General features: G+C 54.5%; 1 protein-coding gene and 1 long non-coding RNA gene across 3 annotated transcripts; one reads left to right on the top strand and one right to left on the bottom strand.

Annotated features, from left to right (window-relative positions):
• Positions 1 to 633: 633 nt before the first annotated feature.
• On the bottom strand, positions 634 to 12802 carry LOC127667701 (uncharacterized). 2 transcript variants are annotated; one of them, XR_007973919.1, is made up of 3 exons: positions 12471 to 12802; positions 2026 to 2170; positions 634 to 763 (listed from the first exon to the last, which is right to left on the bottom strand). It is a non-coding gene; the product is annotated as an uncharacterized LOC127667701 (long non-coding RNA). The 2 variants fall into 2 exon arrangements; XR_007973920.1 differs by lacking the exon at positions 12471 to 12802 and adding an exon at positions 3756 to 5394.
• Pdgfb (platelet derived growth factor subunit B) lies at positions 9225 to 26703 on the top strand. Its single transcript, XM_052160909.1, has 7 exons — positions 9225 to 10273; positions 17861 to 17957; positions 20032 to 20121; positions 21524 to 21729; positions 22924 to 23068; positions 24859 to 25006; positions 25318 to 26703. Exons 1-6 carry the CDS (start codon positions 10211 to 10213, stop codon positions 24981 to 24983), a joined length of 726 nt encoding a protein of 241 aa, XP_052016869.1. The 5' UTR covers positions 9225 to 10210; the 3' UTR covers positions 24984 to 25006; positions 25318 to 26703.
• Positions 26704 to 26911: the final 208 nt, after the last annotated feature.

The following is a 26911-nucleotide window of genomic DNA, read 5'->3' as shown; positions in this document are numbered from 1 at the left end:
ACTTAACTCACCCAGCATACCCCAACCATCTTCCACATGGGCGAATATTTCATCTAGAGAAGAAAGATCTGCCTTTCTGGCAGGGTGTGGTGGTAAGGCAGGAGGATAAGAATTTGAGGGTAGTCTTGGCTACCCAGCTAGACTGTCACAACCAAACCAAACCAACAACAACAAAAACAAACATTTTTTTTGAGACAGAGTTACACTGGCCGGCTTGTTACTTGTTATTAGACTAAGCTGGCCTCAGACTCAGATCTGCCTTCCTGTCTGCTGAGTGATAAAATTAAGCACATATTCCAGCACGTACCCCTGGCTGGCCTGGAACTCACCATGTAGACCAAACTGGCCTTGAAATCACAGAAATCTGCCTGCCTCTGCCTCCTAAGTGCTGAGATTAAAGGAGTACGCCACTGTGCCCAGCAAGACTTTTTTTTTTTAATTTTTAATTTTTTGGTTTTTTGAGACAGAATTTCTTTGTATAACCCTGGCTGTCCTGGAACTCACTCTGTAGACCAGGCTGGCCTCAAATTCAGAAATCTGCCTGCCTTTGCCTCCCAAGTGCTGGAATCAAAGGCATGCACCACCACTGCCCAGCAAGACTTATTATTTATTAAAGATTTATTTCATTTTTAGTTTTGTGTATGTGAACACACACATACAGTGCAGGTACTCCCAGAGGCCATAAAGGGCCTTGGATCCTCTGGAACTGGGGTTGCAGCAGATGAGGGCCTCTCAGCCTGGGTCTGGAAACAGGCCACTGGTCCTATGGAAGAGTAGCAATGCTTTTAATCACTGTTAACATCTCTCCAGCTCCCAACTATTTTAATTGTTTTTAAAGATTTCTGGCCAGGCAGTGCTGGCATAGCCTTTAATCCCAGCACTTGGGAGGCAGATTTCTGAGTTCAAGGCCAGCCTGGTCTACAGAGTGAGTTCCAGGACAGCCAGGGCTACACAGAGAAACCCTGTGTCGAGAAACAAAACAAAACAAACAAAACAATTTTGTATATGAGTGCTATTCGCAGTGTGAGTGCAAACAACAGAAGAGGACATCAGATCCCATTACAGATTGTTGTGAGCCACCATGTGGTTTCTGGGAATTGACCTCAGACCTCAGGACCTCTGGAGGCCCAGCCAGTGCTCTTAATCACCCAGCCATCCCTCCAGGCTGATTTATTTTACTTTTCGGAGTGTATGCTCACATGTGAGTGCAGGCACCAGCAGAGGTCTGAGGAGGGTGGAACCAGAGCTCCAGGCTTGGGAGCTGCCTGTCCTGTGTGCTGGGAACTGAACTCGGGTCCTTTGCAAGTTAACCACTAAGCCATCTCTCCACCCCATGACTCGTTTCCCCCTCCTTCTAACACTGTCTTGGGAATCCTGGCAATTCAGGTCTAGGTCCAAGTCTGAGCACAGAGACTCTCCCGGGAGCCACACCCCTCCCTCGGGCTGTTTCCTCACCTGTCCCAGGAAGGTGGTCACGCTTCTGCAGCTTCCTGAAAGCTGCCTTGGAGCCTGTCTGTGAAGCCTGGCGTCCTCGGTGGGGGATGGCGAGCACCGGTCCCTTCTGCGTGGCCCCAGTGCTGCCCACGGGCCCTCATTCACTACCCTAACCCAACACCATCACCTAATGCGGCTGCCTTCAGAACAGGACAAACACAGAGGACATGGCTGGGACCTGAGGGGTGCCGTTGTAACCGTGGTAGAATAAATGGGGTCCCAGAGGGTCCGGGCACAAGGGGAGATGAGGGAGAGAGAGGGGGAAGGAGTAAGGCCATCTTCTGGGGACTCCCGCTCCCTTCTGTGGCCATGGATGATGGTTCACCATGACTTGGTGGCTCTGGCAAGGTGTGCTGGCTGGCTGGGGCGCATCTTCACCCAAGGAGTTGTGCACTCCCCAGGCCGGATATTTCTGAGGCCACTGGTCACTCCACTGGGTGGACCTTTATGACATAACTGCTACCCAAGGCAAGTTGGACAATCATCTAGATCTGTCTGGAAGCCCCGTGGTACCACACTCCTGGCACTTACACCGTGGCTGCATCCTCCGCATCCTATAGAGGAGGCCACTGAGGCCTTGGGCAATGATCCTCCAAGTCAGGACTCCATTTTCCTGTCTGGTCAACAGGGATAATAGACTCTCCCCACACGGCTGGGCAGCTGAGAGCGATCATGTCTGAATGTAAACCATATATAATTAGTGGATGTTCCAAGTGTGAAGGTTCACACCTCTACTCTCAAGCTTGGGAGGCAGAGGCAGGTGAATTCCCAGTTTGAGAACACCTGTGCTACACAGTTAGTTCCAGACCAGTCTGAGCTCCAGACTGCAAAACTACATAACCCCCAAACCACTGCTCCCCACCTCAAAAAAAAGGGCCATGCATAGTGGCCCATGACATTAACCAACACTGGGGAGTGAAAGCAGGATAGAGATTTCCAGTCTTTTGGCTCTATGGTAAGTTAGATGCTAGCTGGGGACACGTTATTTTAATCGTTTTTAAAGATTTATGTATATGAGCGATCTGTCTCCAACCAACCCACCTAAAAAGTGAAATTAAATTATCTTTAAAAACAAACAAACAAACGCCAGGAGGGGCGTGGTGGTGAATATCTTTAACCCCAGCACTTGAGGGTCAGAGGAAGCAGAGGCAGGAGGAACTCCGGGAGTTCAAGATCAGCCTGGGCTACAGAGTAAGGGTCTGTCGCTGGTAAAAGGAAAGACAAAAGAAAGGAAAAAGAATGAAAGGAGGAAAGAAGGAGAGGAGAAAAAAAGAGATAAGAGATGAGAGACGAGACAGACAGACTGATGGACTTACTGGTAGTTAAGAATGCCTACTGTTCTTTTTTTTTTTTTTAAGATTTATTTATTTATTATATGTAAGTACACTGTAGCTGCCTTCAGACACACCAGAAGAGGGTATAAGATTCCATTACAGATGGTTGTGAGCCACCATGCGGTTGCTGGGATTTGATCTTAGGACCTTCGGAAGAACAGTCCGGCACTCTTAACCTCTGAGCCATCTCTCCAGCCCCTGTGCCTACGGTTCTTGCAGAGGAACTGAGTTCAGTTACTAGCACCTACTTGTAAGCACGAGGCTTACAACCGCCTTAACTGAGCCCCTGGGAATCTGATGCCTCCGACTTTCAAGGACACGAGCATTCACTTGCACACTTTACAAAGATAAACACAAATCTCTGGAAAAGGATCTGTTTACTTGCTCATTCGCTGCACATCCACGGGGGAAGGAAGTTCAGAGGCAGTCCATAAAAGCGGGTGGGTGAGGGTGGAGCCCAGGGGACAGGCAGTGCCCAGGGGACAGGCAGTGCCCAGGGGGACAGGCAGGGGTAGAGGTGTGTTTTTTTCTCTTTGCCCTCTGGTGGATGAAATGGCAGAGGTCAGGACATAGTCTGCAGCTTGGCCGAGCTGTGAGAGGCCTTGGTGTCCCCACCTGTGAGAACACCCTGCTCCTGCGGGCTCTATGGGCTCTATGCACCATAGATGAGTGAGTGACTGTGCAGAGGATTCAGGGCAGGCTGTCTGCTGAGCACTGGGACACTGAGTGTGTGCCTTTGATGGAAAACTGGTGACTTTTATGTTGTAGCAAACTTCCTGCTCTGTTCACAGGCCCACCGCAGTTATAAATAGGTCTATCAAGCAAGCTGGTACCCCACCAAGAAGGGCTGCCTGCGACCTGCCTGGGCCCCCTCCCTCCTGCCCCATGCCTTCCAGAATGCTCAGGGCTGGACTGGAACTGACTTACAGCAGACTGGTTGACCCATTCCCAGGACACAGCTTCTTCTCCGGGCGCCTCTAACAATTCTGCCCGGGGTGAGGTAGGTCCTGGGATATTCCGAATCCTTAGCTTTTCTCCTCCAGCCCCAACAGCTCCCAGCATGGAGTGCCTGTGGTTTAGGACGCCACAACACTTCAGAGATGTGCTGCTTTGATCCAAGCAACATAGGAGACACAACAGAACAGGGAGACAGCCTCAGGTTAGACCGCCACTGCTATGTCCTTGCTGGGTGACGCTGGCTAAGTTGTGAGCCTCTCTGAGCCTTAGTTTCCCTAGGAGTGAATTCCAACAGCTCCTTCTCCGGAGCTCAGCAAGAATGATGCAGCCATCTGCTTGTCCTTGCTTTCAAGGCGTGCTTTCAAGACTGTCCTAGGCCTGCTGTGAGCAAGACAGGGGACTTCAGCTGAGGCAGCCAGTGACAGAGGTCCAGAGAGTGCCTTGGGGCTGATATGAGCCTGGCAGGGGTCTTCTCCACAGAGGAAGAACCTTTGTCCATTCCAGTAAGAGGGCAGTGGGTAGGCCCCCTCCCAGCCATCTGGCCCAGCTCGGTGACATCCAAGGACTCTGCTCCTTCCAGCGGTTTCCAGGTAGGCAAATCCAAGTTGCCGGTCCAAACATCCACATCCTCTTCCTTGTCTGGAGCCTGGAGGATCTAAAAATGTTGCGGCTCTGCCTGGTGGGGTAAACAAACACTGGCTTCCCTTGCCCTGTGTACCTGACAGGCCCAAGGCAGCAGGGTGGGCTCCCATGGGCAGCCTGGACTCATGGTCCATGGCTCTGTTTTTCCTGGGCTTTCCCTCAGACTCACAGCGCAGGGACCAGAGCCTTGGGAGGAAGGGGGAATCTGTCTAGCAGAAGGCCCAGGGCCCTACATGAGGACAAGCCACTCTAGGTTCTGAAGGCCTAGGATCCTGACAGCCTTGGGCTGTTTTCCCACCCCTGGTTCCTGGGTATGGAAATGGTTGTGTGCACACACATACACTGGAGTATTGTAAAGCCCAACATTTGCACAATGTTCCTGCTGCACTTAAAACAGTGGTCTGTGTGAAGTCATTCAAGCCAGCGAGGGGTTACTACTTTACTACTGATACCCACAGCTACAGAGGAGTTCATCGCAGCACAGAAAGGTTAAGTAATTTTCCCAAGGTCACACAGCTAGTAAGCAGTTCAGGCAGTTTCACTGGGTGGCCCTTTAGGCCTCTCTTGTCTGTTAAATAAGAATACGTGGTGGCGTCTCTCTCCTTCTGGCAGCTCTGAGGTGAACAGAACAATGAGGAGGACTGACGGGTTTACCATAGGCCTCTTCCGCAGTGAGGCAGAGGGCGACCACCTCACACAGTGGGGTAGCGTTTTATGTCCCAGGGCTGGAGTGCAGGGTTATCTGTGGCAGAGAAAAAGCAACCTTGCCAGGCATTGTTGGGGCTGGAGACACGGGATGGGCCCCGGGCAGGAACCACCTCTTTCCCTGGCATCTCCTAGCTTCAGCCGGGCTCTAGGCGACCACACCCAGGTGCAGCTGGTTTATTTTTTGTCAATTTGAGGTAAGCTGGCTATCACCTGGGAAGAGGTTCAACCTCAGCTGAGAAGAAGCCTCCTTTAGATTGGCCTGTGGGGCATATTCTTGATTACTGTTGAATGTGGGGGGGGGGGGGGAGACCCAGCCTGCAGAGGCTGGTGCCATCTTAGAGCCAACGAGGGCCTGGATGTATAAGAAAGGTAGCTGAGGGGCTGGAGAGATGGCTCAGCAGGTAAAAGCACCGACTGTTCTTCCAAAGGTCATGAGTTCAAATCCCAGCACCCACATGGTGGCTCACAACCATCCGTAAAGAGATCTGATGTCTAAAGACAGCTACAGTGTACTTGCATATAATAAATAAATCTTAAAAAAAAAAAGGAAAAAAGAAAGGTAGCTGAGTGGGCCATGGAGACGCAAGCCAGTCAGCAGTGTGCGCCATGGTCTCCGCTTCAGTTCCTGCCCGAGTTCCGCCCTGACTTCCTTCAGTGAAGGACTGTGGTTAGGACGTGTAAGGCAAACAGAGCCCCTTCTGCTTCACATTGCTTTTGGTCATAGTGCTTCATCTCAGCAACAGAAAGCAAACTAAACCAGAGGGTTGAGTGGAGGAGGGTTGAGGCTACTCCAAACAGCTGGATGAGTCTCCAACTTGGGCAAACCTACCCCAACACTCAGAGGTCCAACACAGCCCTTCTGCCCCATTTAGCTCATATGGGTCAGAGTGTGGGGCGGAGACCTGTCGGGGTGAGGTCCCCACTCCAAGGCCTCATCCCACTTCCAGCCCGACCTGACAGGAGACTCTGATTCCTTCCTGACTCGAATGCAATCATCTGACCTACTGTAACCGTGGGAGGGCAGGAGCCACCCCAGACTCTGTGCTTGGGTTTTGTATCATGCTACCTTTTAGGAAAGTGCTATCGATGCACGAGGTAGCCAGGAACAAAAACGGCATGACGTCTGCATTTTTATTTCCTGTACGGCAGGTACTTACTAAGCAGCTGTTGCGTACTGAGAGCCAAAGCCCCCACTCACTTTTCAACTCAGTGGGGTGCGGATACTCGTGCAATGTGCAGACAACTCTGTAGGGTGCTAACAGAGAACCTGGTACCAAGTACCAAGCCTGACAGGCTTTCTGGAAGAGGCTCCCCTGCAAGGAGGGGCTCTCCCAGAATGCATCTCAGCATCTATGTGCAGTGCCTACGGCCTCTTCTGCCCGCCCTGGTCGGGTTGTTTTTGTTGGTTTTTAAATTATTTTTATTTTGTAATTTGGGTGGGAGGCAGTGCCCATGGAAGTCAGAAGAGAATGCCAGATCTTCTGGAGCTGGAGTGAGACTTTATGACCTTTCCATAGTAGGTTCTGAGAACTGGACTTAGTGAGCCATCTCTTCAGCCCTGGTGCACACGCGTCCTGTCACCTACTTACAGACGTTGCCGTAACTGTCCGCTACAAAGAGTTCAAGGTCTCTCATTTGGGGTTGGTTTCCTTCCTCATTCCGTTTCTTAAATGCTTTACCTAGGGCCTACACACAGTGGGTGCTCAAGACTGCTGCTTCTACAGCCCTGCCCCACCCTTCACATCTGCCCTGTGTGCTCCTCCAGAGCATGGAACAGATGATAAATTCCTACAGCAACACAATCTTTCAGGGGACAGAGCACCTAGATGTGTATTCCTGCATGGCAGTCATGGAAGCACTGTGCAAAAAGCACCTGTCGTGTCGTGGGGACTAGAGAGTAGGTCACTGGTTAAGAGAAGTTGCAGCTCTCCCAGAGGACTGGGGCTCTATTCCCAGCACCTACGTGGTGGCTGACAACCAACTGAAACGTCAGTCCTGGCAGATTTGACGCCCTCTTCTGGTCTCTGTGGGTACCGCATGCATATGATGCACAGACATACGCAGACAAAACACCTATATACACTATTCCATCAATTAATAATAAAAATTATGCAAAAAAGGCAAATCCAAAAAAAGCCCAAAACAAATAATAATAATAATAAAAATTACAGACCCCTGGAGCCCAAGTTGTGGCCCTATAAATTACTAGAACTGTATGATCTGGTCATGCTTGGTCCCTGTGTGGCGGTAAGATATAATGACAACACACCTTATATAAGTACCAAGGGTGCCCAGGGTCAGCTCATCGGTGGCTCTATCGCTGTACAGATAAGAACACAGGGTAAGAGCAAGGCCAAGCTCGCCCTGCTGTCTGGAGAAAGTATTTTTAAATATTTAAGTCTTTTGAATGGGATCAAGTGTATTGAATTATTTCTACCCAAACAGGGCTGTCTGTCCATCTTGTCTCAACACATCTGTCTGTCCTGGATGATGGTCCTATGGGAGAGTATCTTTTGTGTGCTTCCCGCCACTCTGGGAGGAGGACAAACCCCTTTCGTTGCATCAAGGTATAACCAACTGCATCTATCAGTTAAAAACAAAGTTCACTATATGTGTGTGGTATGTGTGCATGCATGCACATGTGTGCAGGTGACCTTAGAAACACTGTTCACCTCCTTTGAGACGATATCTCTCATTGGCTTGAAGCTCATGGATTGATTGGTCTAGACTGGCTGGGCAGCTAGCGCTTGTCTCTATCTTCTCAATACTGGGATCACAAATGTGCACCACTATGCCTGACTGTTTAGATGAGTTCTGGGGACTGGACTCAGCTCCTCATGTAAGCATTTTACCAACTGGGGTCAGACCCTCAAGCCAACCTGTGAGCCCATCGTCACGAAGGTAGCAAAAACTTCCAGCCCCCTATCATTTTCCCACGATCCTCTAAAATTCCTCTTTTCCTCCATTTGTGTCTCTGAATTACAGAAGAGGAAATCTAGGTGCCATTGGAGAGCTTAACCTTCCCAGAGGTCACCTGCTCCAGACTACGTCCCAGCCGCTGGGCCACTCTGCCAGCTGGTCATTTGGAAAAGCGGGTACCTGGACCATGTGTCAAGAGGCCCCGGGAGGTTCTTCCTTATCAATACCACCCCGTCCAGGGCCATGAGAGACAACAGCAGCATGCAGTGCATTGCAGTGAGACTGCTGGTCTTGTGGTGGGTGCTGGGCTGGCAAGCGTGCGTGTGACTGTGTCACTGTGACAGTGTGACTGCTGAAGGCAGGGACACAGCAGTTCTCTGAGCTGGGGGTGGAAGGCGTTAACTGTGAGAGTGCTGGTGTGGGTGGGTAGCCTTTGGGCCTGGAACTGAGGGGCAGAGAGGGGTAGTAAACACCCGGTGATGCGGTGGCAGCATCTTGGTGACAGCCTTGGGAGGATGCTGCAGGGCTGGGGGGGGGGAAGGGTTGTGTGACTTTGCAGTTCAACAGATTCAAATTCAGCCTATGCTGGCAAGGCAGGGCATGCTATGTGCCAGGCAACATGCAAGGAGAGGCAGATCCAGCTTCGACCAGAAGGGTTCCTACTGTGGGTTTAGAGCTTCAACCTTGGGGCCGGTGTGTGGGTGTGTGGCTAAATGATGTTTTCTGATCATCCTGACATTTAATCCACACAACACTTCGTCCCCCACTTAGAGAATGTAGGGTGAATCACAGAAGGAAAGGGACTTGCCCAAGGTGACCCAGCTATTCAATTAGACTCAATGGAATCTAAGCTGCCAGGCTGCAGATGTCGGTGCGAGGGTTCAGGGGCCACACTGCTGATCTTGGTCCTGGCCCTGCAGACATATCCCTAAACATTGTGCTAATGGGTGGGGCCATGGTTCACCTTCAGTTCTTGCCAAGGAGCTAGATTCACAGTTGGGGGGGGGAGGGCTGCATGGCTCTCAGAGACCCCTCAAGCAGCAGTCTCTGCCCGAGGACCTCCCTTGGCTCCTGCCCCCTCCCGGCGCTGACTCGAGGCCAGGAGAGGAAAGGCTGTCTCCACCCACCTCTTGCACTCTCCCTTCTCCTTTATAAAGGCCGGAACAGCTGAAGGGTGGCAACTTCTCCTGCAGCCCGGAGCAGCCTGCCTGCCTCCCCCGCTGCCTCCCTGAGGGCTTCCCTCCGGCCGCCAGCGCCCAGCTTTCTTCAGAGAGATATTTTGCGCACACACCACATACACATACGCGCTAAAGGGAAAGGAGGAAAAAAAGCCCACCCTTTAGCTTCGTTGCAACAAGAAAGCCGGAGCAGCTGCAGCTCGAAACCCGCAGAGGACGCCCAGAGTGGCGAGCGGGTGGGGAGATACAGACTGACCCGCGCCGCGTCCACCTGTCGGGCCGGGCCGGCTCTGCGCGCAGTGGGCGCGCCGCGCGCTCGGAGCAGTCGTGCCCGCCGCTTGGGCCCCGCGCCAGGGCGCACACGCTCCCGCCCCGCCACCCGGCCCGGGCGGGAGTTTGCACCTCTCCCTGCCCGGGTGTTTGGGCCGCCGCTGCAAAGCCAACTTTGGAAAAAGTTTTTTTTTTTGGAGACTTGGGCTTGGAGGTCCCCAGCCCTGCGCTTTCTGAACTGGGGAGGGGGCCGTTCCAGAAAATGTTGCAAAAAAGCTAAGCCAGCCGGCAGAGGAACACGCCTTTAGCGGGCGAGTGAAGAAGAACCATCGGCTGCCGTGTTCCTTTTCCTCTCTGAGGTTGGAGTCCCCTGCGCGCCCCCACACGGCTAGACGCCTAGGCTGGTTCGCGACGCAGCCCCCAGACCGTGGATGCTCGCGTGGGCTCGGGATCCGCCCAGGTAGCGGCTTTGGACCCCGGTCCCTTGTCCAGGTCCTCCCCAGCCCCCAGCGACGGAGCCGGGGCCGGGGGCGGCGGCGCCCGGGGGCCATGCGGGTGAGCCGCGGCGGCGGCTGCAACGGCCTGAGCGCCTGATCGCGGCGGACCCGAGCGGAGCCCACCCTCCTCCCCAGCCCCCCACCCTGGCCGCGGGGGCGGCACGCTCCGTCTACGCGTCCGGGGCCCCGCGGGGCCGGGCCCGGAGTCGGCATGAATCGCTGCTGGGCGCTCTTCCTGCCTCTCTGCTGCTACCTGCGTCTGGTCAGCGCCGAGGTGAGTTGCGACGGCGGCTGGGGCTGGATCCTTTCCTGGTTGCCCCAGCCCCCACGCCTGGCCGCCCCCTCCTCTCCCTGCAGTGAACTTTGGAGCCTTGCAGCGCATGGGCCAGGCGCCGGGCACTGGGTGGCCCCAAGGGCTGGGAGGCCAGGTCCGGGGTGCTGGGCTCATGGGGAGAAGGCAGCGGTGGGTTTCTTTCCAGTGGACCAATCTAGATCCCTAAAGCTTTTAGCGTCCTAGAAGGTGTGTGTTGCCCTGCCCCCCTGCCTCGGGAGCTAGAGCTCTTAGGCTCCTTTCCGGTTAAGGGGAAAAGGTGAGGTGATATCTAGGGTGCCTAAGGCATCGAGACCTCCTGAGTCCACCTCAGAACCAGCTTGCGGTTTGGTTCTTCCCAGGACCCGGTCTGCCCTAGAAGTGTGCGCCCTCGAACTCAGGACATCCAGAGACCTTTGGCGAGGGTTTTGGTCCCACCCTAGCTTCTGCACTGGGCTGGGGTGGGCACCTTGGGGACATGCTGTAGGGTCCAAAAGCACCTTGTGTCTTGGCGCAGGGAGCCCAGAGAGAGAGAGAGAGAGAGAGAGAGACAGACAGACAGACAGACAGACACTAGAGAGACAGGCAGACAGACACATCTTAGGTTCAGACGCTTGGAGTAAAGACAGGACTGGAGATGGGGCGCGCACGCGGGGGGGGGGGATGTTCTGAAGGAATCCAGCCCCCGGGGCGGTGTGTGTCTGAGGCCCAGCCGTACCTGCACCGGCACCCTGCAGAGAGGAAGCACCTCTCCCTCGCAAGCAGGGTGCGGAGCGCACGCCTGCAGAAACCGAGCTGCAGGGGCGGTAGGGTTTGGAAACGTCTGCGGGAACGATCAGGTCGGATCAGTGCCCCTACCCTTCCCAGCCTCACTCACGTAGCAGTGAGTTGGCAAGTCTACCGGGAATCCAGGTGGGAAGGGGGCGGGGCAGGAGGAGGCGCGAGCCCGAGCGAGGCTAGGACCAGAAGAGCGGATTGCCGGGGTCCTGTCCCGCCTCCTCCCGCGGAGGTCTAGACCCTACACCTAGTCGACTGCCCGCAGGGCCAGCCCGATCGCCCTCGGCCAAGCGCAGGGGAGAGGAGAGGAGGTGGCAGGGAAGGGGTTAAGGCGGAGGGCTCCGAGGCCGCAGCCCGACCTTGGGCCGCAGCCAGCGCAGGTTGTTTTGACCACGGAGGAGCCGTCGCCGTCTCCTTTTGTTCTTGGGGCTCCTCGAGGGCCGCCGGCCGGCCGCCCTGGGGGCCCCGCCCTTCCGTGGCTGCCCCCCGCGGCCGGAGCCCAAAAAAGAGAGCAAGCTGGGCTTGGCCCGGCCGCTGCAGGCCGCTCGCGGCACCCCCTCCCCTCCTCGTTAGCAGCCCCCCCTAAGGCCGCGGCCAGCTGTTGGGGAGGGGGACGCCGGGAGGCCCCAGCTGCTGCCTCGCTGTGCCGCGCCTCGGGGACCTGGAGGCTGGCCCGGTGCCAGGGCGTCCTGAGAACGGCGGCACCCCGCGGCTGCTCTCTGCAGCCCACCCCGCCCGGCCCCCGACTCGCTCACTCACCCCACGCATGCACACTCCTGGCCGGAGGCGATGCTCCGCTCCCGCGGGCGGGCGCGCAGAGCGACGGGCACGCACGAAGGCGGCCAGGTCGCGCGCCCGCCGCCACGCCCGTGCACACGCGGGACCCACGCGCACGCGGCCCGAGTACACGTGCGCTCACACACCCACGCACGCACACAGGCACGCACAGTCCCTCTGAACACTCAGCGCCAGGTGCCCGCCCCCACGCAACAGGTGGGCCCTCAGTGCGCCCTGGCACTTCACCGCCTCTGTAGCCACCCCATTTCCTTCCTGGGGGGTCTGAGAAGGGAGGGACAACCCCAGATCCTGATCTGGACTCCTCAGCACGCATTTTGGCCTGTTTAGGGTAGCTTAGCAACCCGTCAAACTTTACCCCTCTAGTGACTTTTCAACCACCCCACGTGGCCGACAGTGTAAGCCTAGAGACCCCGGAGTGCAAATGAGTAGCCATTTGATTTTCAAGACATAGGGACGCCACCTACCTGCTGAATGTGTCACCCACAACCTCCTTATGGGCACTGCTAGCTATGTAACATCAGGATGGGGTTTCTCTTACCATTCCAGCTATCTCCAGAGGCACTCCACCAGTCGCATGAGTACTTACATTTAGGGTTAAGGCTGCTGCTCATAAATTCAGCCTCGTTCCTTCATAGACTACTGGGATCCCAATTATTACACTGTTTTGCAGTTGTCGAAGGTCTTTCCTGATAAACTTGGGAGTATTAGACTGAAATCATGCGGACATGCATGTCCCCATGGAAACCAGCTCAGGCAAGCTTCAGATCTCCAGTGTAGGGAGACACAAGGGCTTGTCTCTCGGGACGACCCCCGTAGTGGCTGCGTTTTACACGCTGGTAGTGTTGAGGCAGCACTGGAGGAGAATCTGAACAGGCCGCTGAGGCCCGTCTCCATCAGCTGAGCTGGCTTCCCAGAAGGTGACTGTCATGTGACTATCTGTCTGCCTCAGCACCCTTCTGCCGGGAAGGAGTGAAGCACCCTCCACCCCCCAGTTACCAACCGCCCCGTCTCCTTCTGGCTTGCTAATGTCCAGGGTGGGGGAAGGGACCCACTTGCTGGAATCCCCCTGCCACTGGAAATGTGAAAGTCAAGGTGAGAGAAATTCTGGAGGCCCTAGTGCAAGAGTCAGGAAGTGTGTGTGGAGGAGTTAACTCAAGGTGTTTGCCTGGGGTTTGTGATGCCTTCCCTCCTTCTGTTGTCCTTTTTGTGATTATATTTTCTTTTAGGCTATTTATTTGAGATAGGTCTCATAGACACTATGTGGGGATGGGTTTGAACCTTTGGTCTTCCTACCCACCACCTCTAGGGGTATAGGTGTGTACAACCCTGCCTATGACAGCTTTTCAAGTTTTGGGTTATTTAATTGTTTAGTACCTGCTTTTGTCCATGAACTGCAAACAGCAGGGAGGGTTTTTTTGCCCTGGTTCCCTGCTGTGCTTGTGGCCTGAACAATCACCAATAAGTGTGAACAGAATGTGAGGGTGGGTGGTCCAGCAGCGCCTTATTTATTTATTGATTGATTGATTTATTGGGTTTTTTGAGACAGGGTTTTTTTCTGTGTAGACTTGGCTATCTTGGAACTGTCTGTAGACCAGGCTGGCCTCGAACGCAGAGGTCCTCCTGCCTCTGTCTCTGTCTCCTGGGTGCTAGGATTAATGGTGTAGCTGCCACCACTACCCTGCTCTGAGGTGCTTCATGAACATGGCCTTGAATCCCCGCCCCCAAGGTGAGGACAGTGACTGCAGTGGGCCACGGGGTGGCATATCCCACAGACTGGAGCCTTCTCTTCTAGCTTCAACATGTTTCTCTTGCTGGGCTGCAGGGAGATGGGGAGGCTGAACAAGAGAAAGGCCTCCCTGTTGTGCCCAGAGAGGGCTTCTCTGAAGAACCTGTCTTTGCCATCTCATCTAAATAAGGCCTGAGACGCAAGCAGGGAAGCAGGCAGGCCCTAGGAGGCTTTGTCAGCTTCTGCCTCTGCCAGCCACAGACAACGCCTGGGCACTGGGCAGAGAGCCTGTCTCCCTCACTGCAGAGGCAGCAGGCTGTGCGGTGCGGCTGGGGAGAGAGAGAGAGAGAGAGAGAGAGAGAGGGGGGGGGGAGGTGTGTGTGTGTGTGTGTGCCTGCCCAGGTGGAGGGTGGAGTTCAAGCCCTTTTGATCTGCCAGTCTGGCTGGGAGCAGGTAACTCACCTGGCCTCACTCCTGCTGCTGGCTCTGGGGGTGGGGCAGGGAGGAGGCTGTTTCTCTGGGCTGCCAGCCTGGCCTGGCCCCACCTGCTTCCATCCCACACCCATGCCCTCCCGGGAGCCCCAGGTCTGAGATCTGGGGCAGCGTCTTCAGGTTGGCTTCCTGTCCTATGTATGGGGGTAGCCAATGCCCACCTGCAGGCTTCCAGACCTGCGGCAGAAAAAAACAGGCTTCAGCAGCTCCATATTGGGGTCAGGGGAGGACTGTTACCCACAGACACATGGACTCTGCAAACAGGTGCTTCTGGGAGTCTCTCCGGAGCACTGCATCCTGAAGAAGACCTCTGGCTGTTACACCCCCGGACCCGGAAGAGACCCACCAGCCCACAGGGCACCTGGTGGTGTCAGTGTGGGGCTAGGTGCCATTTCCTGTGGCCCTGCGTAGGGGATATTGCAAAGTCACACTCCACCTGCCACCGTCCTTGAAAATGTCCAGGTCGCTGGCATTTGCGGCCACCCTTGTAGGAAACATATGAAAAAATTGCTCAGCTGTTGAAGTGCCTTTTATTTGGGACTGTTCTGCTGCACACAGTTACAGGAGTCCTCAGGACCAGCTGTGGTTAACCCCATTTAAAGGGCAAATAAGAATCCCTTTGTTTCCCTTAACAGTGGTACTGGGAACTGAACCCAGGGCCTTACCGATGCTAGGCAGTAGCTCTGCCACTGAACTATACCCCCAAGCCTTTCTTGCCTTTGTTTTTATCTTATAACAGGGCACTGCTAAGTTTCCCAGGCTGGCCTTGAATTTCTTCCATAGCCCAGGCTGGCCCCGAATTTACAATCCCTCTGCCCCATCCTTCCAAGTAGCTGGGATTAATGCCTGTGCTTTTATGGCCAGCCAAAAGTAAACATACTTGAACTGTCCCCGGAGAGGGCCAGGAGAGGTTAGGTATTCTATGGCTTTGGAGGGGCCCACACTAGCCTTGTGGCTGTGTATTAATTTCTCAAGTCTCAGTTTTCCCATCTGGAAGATGGGACTAATGATAATGTTGGCATGAGGGATTGCACCTGAGAGTCTGCAGAGCAAGAGACAGTCCTTCACATGTCTTCCCAGTATTTACTGAGCACCAGATGAGTGTTTTCCCACCTCTGTGGCTTCTACCTGGGGTCTTTCCCCACTCAGCCTCTGGGGCTAAGTGGGCTGAGGATTGGGGTGTCTGCTAGGTCTGTCCAGGGCTCAGTCTGTTTACCTCACTGGCGGCTCCAGCCATCCCTCCACCAACACTGCTCATCCCCTTGGACAAGCCGCCTTACCCAGCCTGGCTCTGGCTGTCCTCGGCTCCTCTGTCAACCCCATGCAGAATTAGAATGGAATCAAATGTTTTCTAACTCGATTCATAGTTAAGAGGCTAGATCAGAGAGGGACAGTGGTCAGCCAGAGGTCACACAGCAGTGGGTAGCAGCGGGAGGCATGGGAGCTAAATCTCTTGACTACAGTTCTAAGTTTGATAAAACTCAGGGCGAGTGGCCTTCTCTACACTTGCTCCAGACCAGCTTCTGACCATCTAGCTCACACATCTCTACCCAGCCGCGAAGCTGCCGTAGACACTACAGGACACCAAGTCCCTGCCCTGCTCCCTAACCTACCTGTCCATCAAACCTCTAACATCCTTAGGATACCAGGCAGGTATATAAACTCCATGACTGAACAAAATGACCTTGGAGCTGAGTGATGTCTTGGGAGCCAGATTTCAAGGTGTTTTCCTTACCCCCAACCTGTCTCTTCTAGTTTCTAGGTTGGCTGGCGGGGTTCAGAGGTGGGCATGATTGAACCCCTTTAGAGTTTTTCCTAAACATTAGACAAGTGTCCAAAGTTATTTGTCTTTTGATTTTTGATGACACTGAGTTGCCCAGGCTAGCCTGGAACTTCTGGCCTCAGAAGATCTTCCCACTCTGCATGGTGGTTCACATTTTTTAATCTCAGCACGCAGTAGTAGAGGGAGTCAGGTCGCTGAGTTCAAGGCTGTCCTGGTCTGTATCGAGTTCCAGGCCAGCCAGCCAGAGCAAAATAAGACCATGTCTCCAAAAAGCAAAACCAAACTGTCTTAGGTTTTCTGTTGCTGGGATAAAACACTATGGCCAAAAGCAACTTATGGAGGAAAGATGCTATTTTAGCTTACAGTTCGACACCACAGTCAGTCAGCGAGGGAAGGCAGGAGAGGAACCCGGAAGCAGGAAGTAAAGTACAGGCCATGAAGGAGAACGAGTTACTGGATTGTTCCTTGTGGTCTTCCTTGCTTTCTTATAGCACCCAGGTCCACCAGCCCAGGGGTGGCAGCATCCCTGGGGATCTGCGTCTTCTCACATCAACTGTACCCCAGGCTGGATCACAGGCCAATCTGATGGAGACATTTTCTTAATTGAGATTCCCTCTTCACAGTTGACTTTAGCTTGTGTCAGGTTGACATAAAACCAGCCAATCCACAAACAAAGATCTTCCTGCCTCAGCCTCCAGAATAGCTTGGGACTACAGGTGGGCGCTTGGGCACCAAGCACTCGGTTCTCAACAAATGTCTGAGGCACATAACTTCTGAGAAGATCCCTCCCCGCCAGCAGCTGGCCAGGCCAGGAGCCTCTATTCTGCCATAGACAGGGGAGAACAGTGCCACCCCCCCCACCTCCCCCCTTCCCCCCTCCCTGCCACACACCTGTGCTCAGTTAGTCCGGTCCCAGAGGGGTTCAGTGAACATAGGCCGGGCTTCTTGCCTTCTGAGGCACAGGGTGCTTTAGTCCTCTCAGAGCTTCTCTCAGGCTACATGTTCATGTCACAAGCTTGTGTGTGTGTGTGCGTGCGTGCATGCGTGCGTGCGTGACATGGTATGTTACCTTGCGGCTTTCCTTTGCCCCTTATTGCTAGGACTTTTCCCAGTCGCCCTCTACCCTCACCTCTTCCCTTGGCGATCTTGGCACCAGGCCCTCGAGACTCCTGTGACTGTGGGGATGGTCCAGCTGTATGTGTGTGATTGTGGGACCTGCGGTTTCCCTGGAGGAAGCTGGCTCGTAGTGAGGCCTGTTAAGGTTCTAACTAAGTTTCAAGTGTTTGGTGACAGGCCAGAGGGGCTCTAAAAATAGTTTGGTTGGGCACAGGGCATGGGTAAGCTTTCAGGTTTCCTGGTTGGGCCTGAGGATTCCCCTGTTTCCTCTTTGGCAGAGACTGTCAGCGGCGCTGGGGTGCATGGCCTTCTGAGGCCACAGCTCAGCAAGCATTTTTCAGCACCTTTCGGGCTGGGGGCTGGAGTCCACACTTCACTGTCCTTGAGTGAAGCCTCTTCTCACACTGGGTTTGGGGGCCCTGGACAAAGGATGTTACTTGCTTGAGCCTCTGATTTTTTTTTTTTCCATCTGTGATGTGGTGATAATTAGGTCAGCGTGCGTGCGTGTGCATGTGTGTATGTGCGTGCGTGTGTGTGTGCGCGCGCATGCGCGCGCACGCGCATGCTCCTATGAATACATGAGACAGATATAGACAAGCCCGGCTCCTGTGGAGCGCTGGGTAGAGCCTTCCAGCCTGCTCTGAGTTAACCAGGCACTCCGCCCTCAGAGCTCCTGGTTCAGCCTTGGATCTCGCCTGTCCCAGCCTTACTTAGCCTTACTGTCTGTTTGTTGGGGATGGCGGGGTGGGGTGGGGAGGCTTGTAAGAACTTTGTGCCAGAGAAAGCATGTGGTTGGCAAGAGAGCCACGGGGAACTGTCTTCGCCCCAGTTTACTCAGTGTCCGGTGTCTGCCCGACAGGGGGACCCCATTCCCGAGGAACTCTATGACATGCTGAGCGACCACTCCATCCGCTCCTTTGATGACCTCCAGCGCCTGCTGCACAGAGACTCCGTAGGTAAATTGGACCCTCCTCCAGAATGTCAGCCTGTTCCTGATCCATAGCACATCCCAGCCAGGGCCTGACCACACCTACTACCTAGGGCAGGGCAGAGTAGGCAGACTGGTTGGTACCTGGGATGTGGGTGGGGCAGAAACAGCACCCACATGTGGCTCCAGTGCAGAGGGTGGGATTCCTGGAGCGGATTGGACAGGGACAGAATCCTCGGGCGCACACTGAGCCCCTGTCCAGGTGTAGACCCAGCTTAAGAGGGTAGAGTTATCTCCCTGCCCCTCTGGCTCAGAGCCTGGTTTCTAAGGTCTCCTGGGGACACCTAGCTTGGATCAGCTGGCAGCGCTGCCCATGCCCAAGAGTGCGCTGGGCAAATGGACACGTGCTTGGTGGCACACACGTGGCGGGGCCGGCAGGCTGGGTTGGGAATGTATTTATAAATGCTGTCTTCAGAGCAAATTCCATTCTATTCTAACCTCTGGCCTGGTCCCTGGAGCCCTGTTCAGCACCCCCCCCCACACCCCACCCCACCCCCGCACCCGCAGGCCCTTGTCCCTCTGGGGTCCTGTCTCTTTGTCACTTTGTAACCCTTGCCCAGACGCTATCTACGGGGGAACAGCATTTCCTGCCTTTGTTTCCTCTCTCCGTTGGGCCCCTGGCTCCTTCTCAAAAGCATTCCCGGGCCCTTTCAATACCGCCAGGGCTGGGGGTGGTGAGGCAGGCTGGAGGGGGCCCCAGCTGGGCCCACCTATTGTTCACCAGGGCCCCCACCCGATGTCTCCCATCCGTGCCCGGCTGGCCAACTCTGGCCACACAATGGGGCAACTTCCAAATTTAGCTTTCTTGCTGTTTCTTTCCAGGGCGCTCTGCCGCCCAGCTCAGGCTGCCCCTCCACACCCCTGGTGGGGGTCGAGATCTTGGATGTTCGGGTTTCAATAGCAGGCCTGTTTCGAGGCAACCATGTGGCTTATTTTTTCCTAATCAACTTAACCTTTCCACAAAGCACATCTCTCCCCATCTCCTCTGTACCAGGGACATTCCAGAGATGGCAGAGGGAAGGGAAGAGAATAAGGAACAGACAGACAGACAGACAGACAGGCTGACATGGTCAACACCGTTGGGCTGGACGGAAGCAGACCAGTCAGTTAGTGGCGATCTACCGGATATTCTTCAAATAGCATCCCCAGGATCCTAGATGGGCTGGCGGCTGGCAGAAGCCTTTATCTTTGATGGGACCAGTGGGCTGGGGAAGATGCATGAGCCCAGGGTGTCGATAGGAGGTGTCAGAGGCTCATTTCCAGCAGTTCATTTGCTGCCCCTCACCACTGAGAGACAAAGGGGACTCTCCATGTTCAAGATCAAGTTCCAGGCCTTCTGGCCACCCTAATGTAGCCAGCCCTGGCCAGTGTCTCGGGGTGGTGTGAGGGTGACATCACCATATCACCAAGGAGAGCTGGTAGCCCTGAGAGGAAGGGACTCCAGCTTAGAGAAGGGGGCTGTGGCTACTGACAGGAAGATGAGCGAATCTTGGAGAAGGAGCAGAGAAGCCCAGAAGGATGAAAGGCAAGGAAAGCCAACCTAGTGTGGCTGGCGCAGGCCCTCCTCCCACTCCTTCCCTCTCCACCCTTTTTCTCCAGACCAGTAGGGCCATTGTCAAGACTCCAGAAGGCTGTGCTGGGACTGCTGGCCCCGAGGGGATTCTGGGAATTTCCCCATTCAGCACTTCCTATGGGAACGCTTTGGAGGGCACTGGGAACTGGGCCTCCAGTGCTCTGGGTCCCTGCTCCACCCTGGAGGCTGAGGAGGCTTCTCTGACAGTAGCAGAGGGGAAGGGTTATTTTTAAACTTCATTAACATGAGTTCTGGCCAAAAATGGGGCTAAAAACACAGAGCAAGGCTGGAGGCTCTCAAAGATGCAGTTAGGCCCCCGCCAATCCCACTGAGACATGGGGCTGCTCAAGGCTTTGCCTCTTCAGAGCCGGGAACCTCAGGTTTAGAGGATACTAATGGTGGGGCCTCAGAGTGCAGAGAAGCCATTCTTGACCTGGACCAGCAAGGCTAACTATGCTTTCTCTTGCAGATGAAGATGGGGTGGAGCTGGACGTGAACGTGACCCGAGCACACTCTCCGGTCGAGTCAGAAAGCTCATCTCGAGGGAGGAGGAGCCTAGGTAAACTGAGGGAGCTGAGGGTCCGAGGCTGTCCCTCAGACGTGGGCTCCAGGGGAGAAAAACTAGGGCACACTCCCCTCCTGGATTGGAAGCCTACCTCCAAAATCTGTTTCCCACAGTTAGGGCTGAATTAGGGGTGTGGCTGTCTTTGGGGTTGGGCTACTACGCCCTCTACTCCATGCTGTGCTTTTAAAATAGCGGTTTGGGTCTTTCTGGTTTTGAGACAGGGTTTTACTACATAGTCTTGGTTGTGAAAACTAGACTGGTCTGGAATGTAGAGATCTGCCTGCCTGCCTGTCCCTGCTTTTACACTCACTACAATCGCTGTGGCCTTGGAATGAATGTGGCTAACCCCACTCCACAGGCCTGAAAACCAGGGTGGATAAACTGGAATGGAAGGACTGAGGTCATAGGGCTTGCTTGTCGCAATTGAAACCAAGGTCTTCTGGGGGAGGCATCTGTCCACTACAAAACACAGATGCACTGAGGTCTAATGCAGGATCCAGCAGAGGCTACAGATTGCTCCTTAGCAGAGACCAAGCCAGTGTATCTGCTGGCCCTAGTAAAGACCTCCAGGGTGAAGCAGGTGGCCACCTACGGTTTCCAAGTTACTGGAGATGTGACTCTGCTCTAGGCCCACCGCTCCACCTGTGAGCCAGCCGTTCCCTGTAGTGCCCGGGCACTTGCTGTAGACTTCACCTCTTGCCCTTGGCTCAGATGTGAGCCATAGCTCTGTTAATCCCATTTCACAGATTAGGCTTTGAAGGAAAGAGCCACATACGACTAGATCAGTGGGGCTGGAGAGATGGCTCAGAGGATGGGGAGCACTGGCTGCTCTTCCAGAAGACCTGAGTTCTGTTTCCATGGCAGCACACGACTGTCTGTAACTCCTCCTCCACAGATCTGACTCCCTTACACATGCAGGCACAAAACAGCAATGTACTTAAAAATTTTCAAAATAAGTAAAAAAGGAATAGACCAGTGCACCCAGGTGTGATGGTACACACCTTTAATCTCAGCACTCAGGAGGCAGAGGCAGGAGGATCTCTTGAGTTTGAGGCCAACCTGGTCTACATAGAGACAGAGTGTGTTCCAGGACAGCCAGGGCTACATAGAGAAATCCTGTTTTGAGTGAAACAAAAAACAAAGAAAATAAACAACAAAAGACCAATGCAAGCTAGCAGGGTAACAATGCAGAAGGACTCAGGACAGTCACACAACTGTGTGAACCCAAGCAACTGGAAGCACGGTCACCCGGGATGATCTAGCCTGATCTTGACTGTGCTCCTTGGGTTTAGATCTCGCTCTCGTTGTTTGGCCACTTACCCAAGTTCAGGCCCGTCTGTGGATGGGGGAGGTTCCAAAGAAGTCAGTCTGTTCCTGACTGGCCTCTTTCTTCCAGGGTCCCTAGCAGCAGCAGAGCCTGCCATAATCGCCGAGTGCAAGACGCGCACAGAGGTGTTCCAGATCTCACGGAACCTCATCGATCGCACCAATGCCAACTTCCTGGTGTGGCCGCCCTGCGTGGAGGTGCAGCGCTGCTCCGGCTGCTGCAATAACCGCAACGTGCAATGCCGGGCCTCGCAGGTGCAGATGCGGCCGGTGCAGGTGCGCAGAATCGCCCCCACCCCCCAGCCTCCCTCCCCCCCCCCCCCCCCCGTCGGGCCCCGCCCCGGGTCGGGCCCCACCCCAGCGGCTAAGCAGCTGGTGAGGGTTGCAGAACTTTGCTGGTTCTTCTTGGCTCCTTGCAGAGGGGGATGCTTCTGGGATGCTTCCTCCAAGATGTCTCAGACCAGAGTCACTGAAAGTTAGATGGAGCCCAGGATGTGACTTGGTTGAACTGCTAAGTAATGAACTAGTGTCACCTGCTCTACAGGGACACAGCCCCACAGTGCCCCCTCAGTGCTCCATCATCCTCAGGGGCCCCTACATTTTTGGACTTCAGCTGTCTCTTTGGCAAACTTTGTCTTTAGCAAAGGTGGCACACAGTGTCCTATAGGTGGCAAGCACTATAGGAACACACACACACACACACACACAGAGCAAATGACCCAGCTCTGGCTACTTGGATCTTCTTGGAGAAATGATACAGATGCTATGCTGTAGGAGTGACCCAGAGGCCCGGGAGGTGTGCCTGTCTTCTAACTCAGGTGGACAGGTCTCTGTACCCTGGCTAAGCCTTCCCTTTTCAGCTCCCCACCCCCCCACCGCCGGCACGCCCAGTGCACTGGCTATGTGGCCACGCTTTCCTTCTCTGCCCTCTGTCTGTGGCCTGTGGCCTCTGCCCAGTCTTCCGCCTGTCTTCCATTCATGGCCTCTCTCTGTGACCCAGAGTACAAATGACAAGCTATGCTTCCCCACCCACTGCCACGGTATCTTCTGTCCCCAGCTTTAGGGATGGACACCTGACAGCTGCCTCCTCCTCTTCCAGCCTCTCTTCTAGATAAGGCCTCTCTCACATCCTCCCAGATAACCATCTCCCCGCTCTGCTACAGCGCCTGGCCTTGGCCAGTGTTCCAGGAATGGGGACCTACAGGACTGGAGCTCTGCCCGGAAATGCCTTTCTCCCACTCTGGGGGTTCAGAGAGGCGGGGGTGGCTGCAGCAGGGCGGGAGGCCAGGTTAGCTAGGTTGAAGGGCTTGTTTTGATGGAAAAGCTTTGAGAGGGGCAGAGGGAAAGGCCTGGCTATTGTTTGGCTTTTGGCTTTCGAGGAAAGAATCCAGCACCAGGAGACAGCCAGGCGAGCGAGGCCGCTCCTGCACAGGTGGCTTACAGGGCGGTGTGGCTCATTCTGTCCTCCAGGTGAGAAAGATCGAGATCGTGAAAAAGAAGCCAGTCTTCAAGAAGGCCACAGTGACCCTGGAGGACCACCTGGCCTGCAAGTGTGAGACGGTAGTGACCCCTCGGCCCGTGACTCGAAGTCCTGGGACATCCAGGGAGCAGCGAGGTAAACCGCCTTCCCTGGGGCTGCTCTGTGGGGCTCAGCCCAAGCCTCTCTCCTTTAACAACAGCTGGGCAAAGGGCAGGTCTCTAAGTCAGCGTCAGGAGGCTGGGGAGAGCGCTCGGTGGGTGGAGTGTCTGCTGAGCAGGCCTGCAGACAGAGTTTGAATCCCTGATGCCCATATAAAAACCAAGGCGTGGCAGCCGTGCCTGTCATCCTGCAACTGGGGAGGTGGAGATAGGAGGACCCTGGGGGACCAGTCTAGCTGTTGGTTAGTTCCAGGTTCAGTGAGAGTCCCTGTCTGAGAAAACAAGGAGAGCAATAGAGGAAGACTTGATGTCAACCTCTGGCTTCACACACACACACATCTAAACCTAAACAATGTATATACCACACAGAAAAGACTTAAACGGAGATCGAATACATCTCCGATTACATTTATCTGAGACTTTTTGATCTCACTGAGAACTATCTAGATTCTTCTTAGCCCTAAGTGAGGTGGCAGCGCCTGGCCTTGCCACCAACCAGTCCCCTTCGCTCCTGACGTCTCCTGGAGATAGGGCAAGTAAAGGCCGAGCATCCACATGGCTGGGATGCGGAGAGCGGGCCTACTGTTCAAGCATCCACCAGAGGAGTGCACATCTGACTCCACAAGGGTCAGACAGTTGGGTGTGAGTTGGAAACGTCTCAGAGGCTCTTTCTCTCTGTGTAGTGGAAGCACCCGAAGTCCAGAGACACTCAGGCCTTGCTCCAGGTCACATAGCCCAACCCCGATCAGTGGGATCCAGAAATTCCCTTTCTTGGCTCCTCCCTCTGCCTGCCAGTTTTCTCTGGCTTTTACTCACCCGCCCTACCATCTATAGGAAGAATTCTTTTATTAAAAAGAATTTATTTTTTCTTAATTTTTATTTTATGTGCATTGGTGTTTTGCCTGCATGTATGTCTGTGACAGTGTCAGATCTTGGGAGTTATAGACAGTTGGGAGCTGCCCTGTGGGTGCTGGGAGTTGAACTCTGGTCCTCTGGAAGAGCAGCCAGTGCTCTTGACCCTTTGAGCTATCTTCTCCAGCCCCTGTCTAGGAAGCATTCTCAAGTGTTAGTACCGGAAAGTTAAGAAGACTGAGAGACTGGCCTCTGGTAGAGCATAGGACAAGCGCTGGTGTTTTGGAATTCTTAGGCTCAAACCTGTGTCATTTGTGAGATGTATGAATTGGCTCAGGCTTAGTCTGGTCCAGCCTCCTGCACATGGCCTTTGGGGTAGAAGCTCTCTGGGGTCTTTTCTACCCCACCCCCCACCCCTGCTGTCATCCCTCCAGGGAATCTGAGCTCCCTTAGATCTCTATCTACCCTGCAAGGAAAACTTGCATTTGCATGGAAGGGAGGCTACCTGGAGAGAGTCAGTCTGAGATGGAACAGACAGGTACCAACCTCACCAGCTGGAGGCCAGAGACTCCCCAGTGGCTCCCAGGAAGTGCTGGTCCCTGCCTGACAGACCTGGCTTCTGAGAAACCAGGAGGAAGAGAAGTTTGATTCCGAGGAACTGTCAGTTTGGCCAAGTGTTGGAAGTGTGAAGCACAGATAGATCACGGGGTTTCAAACACAGCCCTCTGCCTCAGTTTCCCCCAACACTGTAGGAAGACTAAGACCAGCCATAGAAATAAAGGAGTGTATAGTGGCCCAGGTGCACAGCAGGTGCTCTCTGGGGTTCCTGTTTGCTTTATGCACTGTCACTGCTGCTTTCAGAGTGGTTAAGTGACTTGTCCCATCAAATGCTGACAAACACTTCTTCTTGAGCAGCCAAGACGCCTCAAGCTCGGGTGACCATTCGGACGGTGCGAATCCGCCAGCCTCCCAAAGGGAAGCACCGGAAGTTTAAGCACATTCATGACAAGACGGCACTGAAGGAGACCCTCGGAGCCTAGGGGCGTGGCAAGAGTGTGGGCAGGTGAGGACCCTCGGATATTCCCTAACTTTCAGATACTCCCTGGCTGTGACTTAGACAGGCCCCGTGAGAGGGCCAGCAGAAGCATTTGCTCCCTTCAACCCAGGCATGCCTGAGTTTTCCTCCTGCCCCTTAACCTCTCCAAAAGAGGGTGCCTGCTTCACCACTCCAATTTCCCATAACTCCTCCATCCCAGCCTTGGGGCCTGCTGAAAATCTGCATGGTGGCAGGAGCCCTAGCTCCTTGCCTTGATGTGGGGGTCCAGGGAACCCCAGAGCCACCTCTGACCCTGCATCCTTCTTTTCTGCCCACAGGGTTATTTAATATGGTATTTGCTGTATCGCCCCCATGGGGTCCTTGGAGTGATAATGTTGTTCCCCTCGTCCGTCTGTCTCGATGCCTGATTCGGACGGCCAATGGTGCTTCCCTCACCCCGCGTGCCCGGCCACCTCCACCAGCAGCAATCCCTCAGCCTGCCCTGCAGCTCCAGAAGCAAACAAAAGACTCCACTCCAGGCCGCTGCTTCTCTTGACCCCAAGAACCTGGGACAAGTGTGCAGGAGCCTCGCAGGGAACTGTGGACTGGCCTGAGCCTGGCACGTAGCCTGAGGACCTCTGCATGTCCTGCCTGGTTCCTGGACCACTGGCCAGCCAGCAGGGAACACGTCCAGGCAGGCTAGGGTCCCTTGCAGTCCTGTGGCAGGGAGCACAGACTGGAGGAACTCTCCTGGCACCCAGGTCTGCTGCGCACTCATCTCTTCCTGTCCCCTCAGCCCACAGTGACTTTTCATTTTATACGACATGAACTCCTCTGGGCAGGTGGCCACACGCCTTCTCTGATGGATTAGAGGTGCAGTGTGCTTGTGAGCTGGGCCACATCCCTGCCTCTTTCCACCTCCCCTGCATTCACTTCCGGTTCATTTCTCTACCTCCACTCCGTGTCTTCTTCCTCACGTGCCCTTCAGTCTGCTCCTCCACGGGGTGCTCGGATCCTGATTGAGGCTCCGAAAGCCCCTGTCTTTCCTCCCTAGGGCAGGAGACCTGTCTGTTATATTCCACTCCAGCCAAGCAGGTCGAGTCAGGTTGTATGGGATGTGTATTGCACATGGGCACTGCATGTGGAGACTGCTGTTCATACCCTAGATATGGCCAACTTGTCTATTACGATGTTCGGGGCGATGTAGGTCAAACCTCTGAGGAAAGGGAGCCTTGTTTTAATGCATACCAAGGCCCTACGTGGACCGGCTGTGTGAGCCCTGGCCCAGCCTGTAGCTCAGAATGAGCCCACGGGGCTGGGGCTGCAACCCTGTGGTCTGTCCACCACCTCCACTTCCTGGGTCTCAGCTGTCCCCTTCCTGGCAGCTGTGGGACATCAGAAGATCTCCAAGGGAGGGGCAGCCCTCGCTGTATGTTGTCCCAGAGATCTTTTGTGGTTTTACCTAATGGCTCCCTCCAGGAAGCTAGCCAGTAGATTGGAAGTGGGGGAGAGAGGGAGAACCCTAAAGTCCTTGGGGAGGACGGGTTGATGCAGCCCACCTTCCTCCCCACCCACCCCCACTTACCCTTCCCCGTTCCTTCCGCTTCCTTCAGTTTGTAAAGTTGGTGATTATATTTTTGGGGGCTTTCTTTTTATTTTTTAAATGTAAAGTTTATTTATATTCCGTATTTAAAGTTGTAAAAAAAAAAAGCCACAAAACAAAACCACGTGAATCTTCCATAAGTCTGTCTGTTGGCATCGGGTGTGGCAATTAACCTTTCCATGTTGGCAGGATGCATCAACAGCTTGCTACGTGTTCTTTTCACTTGGGGAGGCTAGGCGTCATCGGGCATCCTCATGTGTGTTCGTGCATGTGTGTGTGTGTGAGCGGACACGCACATACACACACACACTCTAGTGCATATTGGGCCT

The sequence above is a fragment of the Apodemus sylvaticus genome, chromosome 17, assembly GCF_947179515.1.
Source record: "Apodemus sylvaticus chromosome 17, mApoSyl1.1, whole genome shotgun sequence".
Classification (NCBI taxonomy): domain Eukaryota; kingdom Metazoa; phylum Chordata; class Mammalia; order Rodentia; family Muridae; genus Apodemus; species Apodemus sylvaticus.
Note: the sequence above shows the minus strand (reverse complement) of the source record. Positions and strands in the feature narration are given on the sequence as shown.